The sequence below is a fragment of the Chiloscyllium plagiosum genome, chromosome 32 (assembly GCF_004010195.1).
Source record: "Chiloscyllium plagiosum isolate BGI_BamShark_2017 chromosome 32, ASM401019v2, whole genome shotgun sequence".
NCBI classification, from domain to species: domain Eukaryota; kingdom Metazoa; phylum Chordata; class Chondrichthyes; order Orectolobiformes; family Hemiscylliidae; genus Chiloscyllium; species Chiloscyllium plagiosum.
Window position 1 is genome coordinate 32,177,073 of NC_057741.1, and position 8,380 is coordinate 32,185,452.

General features: G+C 44.1%; 1 protein-coding gene across 5 annotated transcripts; it reads left to right on the forward strand.

Annotated features, from left to right (window-relative positions):
* Positions 1 to 443: 443 nt before the first annotated feature.
* On the forward strand, positions 444 to 8,086 carry LOC122539486 (filaggrin-like). Of its 5 annotated transcripts, none has more exons than XM_043674379.1 (3): positions 444 to 808; positions 1,534 to 2,001; positions 3,105 to 8,086. In XM_043674379.1, exon 3 carries the CDS (start codon positions 3,232 to 3,234, stop codon positions 6,769 to 6,771), a length of 3,540 nt encoding a protein of 1,179 aa, XP_043530314.1. In that variant the 5' UTR covers positions 444 to 808; positions 1,534 to 2,001; positions 3,105 to 3,231; the 3' UTR covers positions 6,772 to 8,086. The 5 variants fall into 5 exon arrangements, with proteins under 5 accessions (XP_043530314.1, XP_043530315.1, XP_043530316.1 ...); XM_043674380.1 differs by having other exon boundaries at positions 1,797 to 2,001; XM_043674381.1 differs by having other exon boundaries at positions 1,860 to 2,001.
* Positions 8,087 to 8,380: the final 294 nt, after the last annotated feature.

An 8,380-nucleotide genomic window follows, 5' to 3' on the forward strand; every position in this document is an offset into this window, starting at 1 on the left:
CTGCTGGGCTGTGTTAACTCAATGTTATAAGATTTATACAGCTCTTCCTTGAGGAGATTCTGATTGGTAGAGGCACCCATGAAGAATAGCCCTCATTATTTCCGATTGATGGTTCTCAGGCAGGTTTTAAACCAGGCACGTTGACTCTGATTGAAACAGTCACAACTGATAATATGCTGGACTTACACCTGTTTCAATTCAACAAAAGAGGGGACATCTATTCACTGATTCATTTCTCAGAGCAATGCCCTGACCAATCAGAGTCTACCTGCGTGGGTTAGAATTTAATTTTATTTTTCTTCTCGACCTGTTGATGGCCAGTTTGGCCAGGCCCAGGAGCAGACCCATGAGGAGGTCTTCAGACCTGCCCTCCCTCCCACTTCTGTTTATTTATTTTTTATTTTTTTAGCACCCATGGTGTGTGTGTGCAGGTGTGAGACACAGTGGAAGACACAAAGTGCACGAATCTTTATTCAATTTCCACCACCAGGAAGATTGGGGTTAGAATTTAACAAAGTCATGGCTGTTAACTGTCAATCAGCATCCATGGTTCAAGCTCCATGGCAAGCCCTCTACAGATCAGAGTCCACTTATCATCCAATCAGCATTCTCCAATCAGATTTGCATTTTACTGACACGTATCAATCCTTCCTTAAGCCATATGCTAATTATGTCCCAGTGCTTTGTCGAAAGCTGCTCATTGTTTTCGAGATGTATTGCTCACATACAAACAAACAGAGTGGGCCAAAAGATGACCCCCACCCGCCTTGAGTGGCGGGTGCGGTCACGATCAGGTTATTGTGGTCTGGTGAGTTTGATGGTGTGGCATCTGTTGTTCGGCCTCAGTCAGGGGCGATGGGGTTAATATCTCCTCCCGAAAGAGGGCACCTGCAGGACTGAGACCCGGAGTGTTCAGATTATGTGTTCCAGTTTCGGGGAGTAGGATTGAGGACAGTTTGCAGCCCTGTGTGTGTGTGATGGTGATGGTGAGGGTGGGAGTCAGTCAGTGCTGATCCCAGGCAGAGAGAGAGAGAGAGTTTGACAAGCGTTGGTGGTCAATGAGAGATCAATAGGAGATCTTGCACCGTCTCACACGGGGCAAGCGAAACCCGTGAAAGTAAGTGGGAGACGGTCGGCGGCTTCTGCCCGACGCAATTACGCCGATTTCAGATTCCGCCGCGCTAGGTGCATTTTTTCTGCATTTTCAGATTTCGCTAGGAGCTGGGGGGGATTTAAAATATGCAAAGCATGAAATTTGGTAAGGAACATCAAAAATAAAAAAAAACCCTATTTATTTTTTTTAAGAGGAAAAGGTCCCTGAGCAGTTGGGTTGCTGTGTTAAAGCGTGTTGGATAATCTTGAACCCAAGACTTGCTGCAAGGTCAACTGTGAGCTCACAGAGAGAGAGAGAGAGTGAGAGGGGGTGGGGGGAGAGCTGGAGAATCAGCGCCGAGGGAGGTAAGTGTGTGTTATAAGGACTTTGCCATTCGGTAGCCGCAGCGCGCTCTGCAGTAGCGTCCCCTTTTTTTGCAGCTTCTTCCCCGTTCACCCACCATCTCACTGCAGCATCTGGACCAATCTCCTCTTACCCCCAACCCCCGGCCTCTGGATTGCAAAGGGAAGTGGGGGGACTGACAGGAGGAGAACTGGCTTCTTGCAGAGCAGCAAGAACCTGGGAGCACTGACTGTCAATCATCCCAGCTCCCCAACTCCTCCAAACACAAGGCGAATGAACCCCCCCCTCTTCCTGGATGACTGATGCTTGTTGAAGGCAGAATGTTTATTTACTACTACAGCCCGGCTCTGCGTGTGGGTGCCTGGATATAAATAGCGAGAATTCCGTCTCCAATGTCGCGCAGGTTGGAGCTCAGCCCTGTGTTTTTGTTCCTCGCGGTTGGGAGCTCGCCAACAGACTGGGGGCTAAGGATACCTGCTTCAGAAATCGGCTGATGCTGGACTGGGAGTAGAGGAACGAAATCCCTCTGTGCTTCCTACCAAGCGGTTGGTATCGATTATTCAGGGGACGCTGGGGTCTATAACGGGAAACATTGTTTTAAATACAAACGAGGGACTATGACATGGTGTTTTTGGATATCTGTGCGTTTCTATTTGTGTCTGTATGCCCTAACGTCTTTATGGTGATGTCTCTCTGGGTGTCTATATGTCTGTTTACGTGTGTATGTGTGAGAGAGAATCTGTGCCTATCCGAATGTGTAAGTATGTGTGTATCAGTTTGAGGGGGTGGCTGCATACATCTAGTGTGTGTATATGTTGGTCCTAGTGTCTCCATCTGGTGTCTGTCTGTGTGGTCAATTAACGGATACCCTATGTGTGAGAATCTTTGTCAGTGTATTAGTCGGTATGCATATATCTGTGTTTATGAGGGGGTGTCTGTGTGGAGCATGGGGTTTGTGTGTGCACTAGTTTGTGTGTCCATGCCTGTGTGGGGTTTGAGTCTGCACTGTGTGTCTCTATATGTGTGTCTGCATTGGTATACAATGTATCAATATGTATCTATGTTTCTGTAATTGTACCTTGGAGTATCTGTGTAGTTGTGGGGCAGGTGGGTGTTTATTTTTGTATCTGTATGTGTCAATGTATGTGTGACAAAGCATAATTAACATGTAGTAGACACTGATTCATAGAAGTCGCATTTGATGTGAAACAGGTAGGTAATTTATACAGAACGGGTAAAAGACATTTGGATAATGTGTTTATGATTTTACCTGATTGAGAACACTTCACACAGAATATTTTTCAATCATGTAATCTCTTGAAATAAACCATTGTGACATAGAATATGACTGCTGATGTATTGACTTTCACACGTAGAAAATGGATTTTAAAATTCTTATAGGTAAAACTGGAGTAAAATTTCAATGGATAAAATTATATTTGATACTCGATCAAATACCATTTATATTCGTTTCATATATGCACATGCTACTGGTTCCTTTTAAACTATCTATTACAAGCCTGTAGGCTTTTTCTGAATGTTTCAATGAATTATTTTTCACTGGGAAGTGTACTTGAACTCCCCTTTTCCCCATGTGTGGTAGAATTCACATTCTGGGTTTTGCTGTCACGATTCTGTTGTATTTCAGGAACGATCAGGTATCCTAAGGAATATTGCATGAGAGAAGGAAGTACTAGGCAACACAGCAGTTTTCACTGTGGATTTGCGCCCACCCCTGGGCTGAGAAAGAGCAACTGTGAAGATTGCAGAGCCGAATGGGGACTGTACCAAAACCTCAGGATTCTCAGGCTGTGCAAAGATCAGCAGCTGCAATGGGCAGAAAAGACCTTGGAGGAAGCTCTTGTAACAACAGCCAACAGAAAGCAACCTCCCCAGATCAACAGAAAGCATCAAGCTCCTCACTTATGCTAAAGGAAAGTTTAATTAACTCAGCCCCTTTAATACTGGAATCCAGGCAGACCGAAAATGCCACATCCAAACTGTACACCAATGGAGATCAGGCTGAGTGCGATGGAGGTGGAGAAATCGGCCAGTGGATAAAGCCAGATGCAATGAACAGCAGTCAGCAAGGTGCTGAGAAAAATGCTCAAAACTCTTCAGAGGTCATTATAAACCAGCAGACAAAATATGTGCATCAAGGTCAGCCAGATATATGTCCTGACCCTGGACTTTCTGGGACCAATAGGCAACTGATCAAACCTGCTGACCCTCAACTTATGGGGACTGACCACCAGCAGACCAAACACACTGACCCTGGACCTACTGGGACTGACCACCAGCAGACCAAATCTGCTGACCCAGGACATACTAGGACTGACCAACAGCAGACCAAACCTGCTGACCCTGGACATACTGGGACTGACCACCAGCAGACCAAACTTGCTGACCCTGGACATACTGGGACTGACCACCAGCAGAGCAAACCTGCTGACCCTAAACATACTGGGACTGACCACCAGCAGACCAAATCTGCTGACCCTGGACATACTGGGACTGACCAACAGCAGACCAAACCTGCAGATCCTAGACATACTGGGACTGACCACCAGCAGACCAAATCTGCTGACCCTGGACACACTGGGACTGACCAACAGCAGAACAAACACACTGACCCTGGACATACTGGAACTGACCACCAGCAGACCAAACCTGCTGACCCTGGATGTACTGGAACTGACCACCAGCAGACCAAACCTGTTGACCCTAGACATAGTGGGACTGACCACCAGAAGACCAAACCTGCTGACCCTGGACATACTGGAACTGACCACCAGCAGACCAAACACACTGACCCTGGACCTACTGGGAGTGACTACCAGCAGACCAATCCTGCTGACCCTGGACATACTGGGACTGGAACTGACCACCAGCAAACCAATCGCACTGACCCTGGACATACTGGGACTGACCACCAGCAGAATAAACACACTGACCCTGGACCTACTTGGACTGACCACCAGAACACTGAACATGTTGATCTTGGATATCCTGGGACAAGTTACCAAAAAATCAGCATTGAAAGGAGAGAGGAAAAGAGGGTTGGGATTAGGACTGATGTGGAACAACTTGAGTCTGCAATAAGGGATGGACTCCAAACAGTCACTGTGAAAGAAGAAACTGCCTTTAATATGAAAACTGGAAACCGAAAGGAGCAACTGAGACCTACAAAGGAAGAAGCTCCTCCCAAAACTGGCCCTGACATACCTTCAGAATCGCATGTGCAAAAGATTGGAGCTAGAGGAACGCAGGTGTCCACCCAGTACAGTTCTAGAGAACACCAACAAATGCAGCCAGTAGACACAGAGCCAAATCTAGGAGGGATTGGTCAGCAACAACAACAGGAGTCCAAATTTAAAGATGCCGAAACAATGACGAGTCAGTCACCAGGCAGCTACTTCCCATTCATTTGGAACAAGTCTTGTCGGGATGTTGAGGTCCAAGCTGTCCTGCAAAGTTTTCAGTGTAAATCCACAGCGACCAGCCCCCAGAGTCCAGCCCCTGGCTCAATGAGTGAGTGTCAGGTTGTCCAGAATGTTTATTCAGAAAGCAGTCATTCCAAGCTCAGTCAGTCAGCGCGAATTAGTGACAGTTACCATGAGTCAGAACAACTGAAGGTAACGTGTACCTTTACAGAAGGATCTGAACACTCGAATGTTGTCTATGAACTGCACGAAGAGTTAGTGGGGAAAACCAAGACCGAATCTTTCTTATCAGAGGTTACTTACCGAAATAAAACTGAAAATGCACAGGAATTCTCTAAAGAGTCTGATTATGATCCAAAAGCTATCAATGTCAAAAAGAGTGAGCTAACAAATGCTGGAGGACTTACAGACTGTGGACAGGCATCATCCGTTCTTGTTACTAATGAATCAGAATCTGGGACACATGTTTCCGCAAAGCTCAGAGCAGAACCTGAACGCTTGAAGGTGGCTGTGGAGTTACATGAGAGATCCATGCAGTCGCACAGCCCTTGTGATAACAGTGAGAACTCAGAACAGCCAAACATTAATAACAGTGGTAACCAAGAGACTGGCGTTCCCACCCTTTTACGTTGTGTTGTAAATGAATCTTCTCAGTGTTTTTATGATAGCAGCAGGAAGTCAGCCATTGCTACAAATGTCCATGAAAAATCCAACCAGAAAGAAACCGCCATGGATAAATCTAGCCAATCAAACAGTTCTACCAAAATTAGTAGAAAAAATGACCACCTACACGACAGTATAACTAAATTTGACCGTTTCAAAATGTGGCCTGAAAGTAGTGGGCAATCTGGACTGCTGCAGAAACCTGACCCATCAACAATGGCTCCTGACATTACCAAGCCATCCTTCTGCTTGAAAACTGTTGGGGATATCCAAATAGATTCCAGTGGGCCACTCAGTATAGGTACTGTCCCAAAGGGATCTGACCAATCTCAAGCTCCTGGTGATGTGATTAAAATATCTGGACAAGCCCACAATGTTTACCGAATCAAAAGGGAACCTGATCTTGATGCCAAAAAACAAATGAACCAAACAAAAGACCTGCCTGCCAATAGTGAGTCAGAAGACCAACCACAAGGTGTTTGTAATGACAGTGAAGCTTCTGGCCCAATGGAAGGTCCTTACGGTATCACCGTGGAAACTGTTCAGCCAGAAGCCAACCAGTGCATCAGCGTACTCTCTGGTCACCCAAAAGATGAACATGACACCAATAAAAAAGTGTCTCAATCACAAGCTGTGGACAGTGTCAGTAAAGAATGTGAGCAACCCAAAAATGACTCAGACATCAGCAAAACATCTGCTCAGGTGATAACTCTATATAATGACGGTAAGGGATTCACCCAATCAGAAGCTGGCTGTGCAACCATCAAGGGAAGTGGCCAGTCAAAAACTGACCCCCATGTCAGTAAGCAATCTCACTTTTTTGAGACCAAAAAGCCAAAACCTACTATTGAGGTGAACGTTGAACCGAAGCATTCAGATAGTGACCCAGATAAACAGGCAGTTCAATCAAAGAATGTCCGCGATGTGGTATGGGATGAGCAGGGTATGACCTGGGAAGTTTATGGTGCCTCGCTTGACCCTGAATCACTGGGGTTTGCCATTCAGTGTCACTTACAGAGACAGATCGTAGAATATGAGAAGCAAATCAAAGTGAACAATCAGAGCAAAAGATCTGCTTCTTTGGATGCAACACCTGGGAGTAATAAAGCCAACAAAAGGAGGCAGCAAAATATATTCAGGACAGTTCTGCAGAACATGAGATCCCCACAGTGTTGCCTTCGTCCGCAGCCTTCCTCTGTGATTGACTGATGGGAACTGTTGTCATATTTCAGCCAATCTTCCAAATTGTTTGTGACGGACCACTTTCTGCACTTATTGTTCATGAGTAGTTTGAACCTTTATTACAGATTCTTTTCCCTGCAAAATATATACAGTGGCTGTAGTTATCATACATGGCATTTCTATGTTGTATCTGTCTACTAGATACAATTAAGAGACCTGTAGGTCATCTATTAGGCAATAATGACCACCATTTGTAAACAAAATGACCTAGTTAGATTTTATTTCATAATTATTAAATGATACTATAGAGGTGACTGTTCTGTGAAGATTTTATTCTGAACTTTTTTTCTTGATCTTGATAACATGTACCCATCACCTGAAGTTCTCAACTATTCAAGCATGCTCTAGTATGCATGAACATAATTGATATATTTTAATGTTAATGCTTCGAGGGAACAAGGTTACATAGTTAGACCATGACACTTGCAGTTTTGTGATTACTGTAGAATGTCCTCAGCAAAACAACTAACTATTGCAACATTTCAATGTAGAGGCTAACATTGCAGTTGTCTAGTGCATAGTCTTAGAGGTACAGGGGAATAAATGGCTTTTTGAATTAATTAAGGAAAAGAATGCAACTTGTCACAGATGCTTGATTGTTGTGTAAAATAGAATACGTGGACTAATATACTGTATTTAGTAAGCCAGAGCATTTTATATTGTATAAATATGAGAAGTATCACTATTACACATTTTAGCTTCCTCTCCAAGGTGAAATCCATGTATTGCGACTTGTATCTTAGATGACGGTCCTGACTGATGTCAAATTTTTTTTCTTTTTTTTGTACTGTTATTGATATTGATTGTTTACTGTTTGTCTTTTGCTAACCAGCATAGAGATTTATATTAAAAACCCGCTCTGTGTCCATTCCCTTACACGTACTGAGTAACCAGTCTCTGCTGTCCGTCCTTTGCCAATATAAATGAGAAGGACTGATTTAATCCTCCTTATCAAAATTGGATAGAAACACATGGAGCATGTGTGGCTAAGTTTAATTTTGTTGCTGCATTGACGGAGATGAGCAGAGATGCTCCCTGTGTTCACAGAATTCCAATCACTTCACTTCCCTCCACACACAAGGCAGCCCTTGGCCAGTTACTTTATAGCTGCAACTTTCTCAGGCTTAGCAAGTGGTAGATGTTCATTGGCAACTCACCCAAAGCAATGTTAATCAATCCAAGGCCCAGTTTCTTCAACGATAACCACGATGTATTGTATTTTTAAATTTCAATCTGTTTCTGTTAGAGTAATGTAATAAATATGAACGATATATGGGACAAATTTCTGCTTTCAATTTTTTTCTCAATGGCCTTGAATTATGCCGCATTGTTCTTTAATAAGGGCTAGCCAAATCTTTGGTTTCTTGTGAGACTGGCCATTTTTTAAGAGGTAACCTTAGACTGAAATGAACAAGAACAAAGGAGAATTCATGCAACACCTTTCACAAGCTTAGCACCTCCCAAAGTGGCAGTAGAAGGGTAGCCACAGTTGTGATGTAGGAAATACAGCAACCAATTAATGCACAGCAAACCCTCAAACATGATTGAGATCAATTATCAAGTTGTCTGTTTGGCA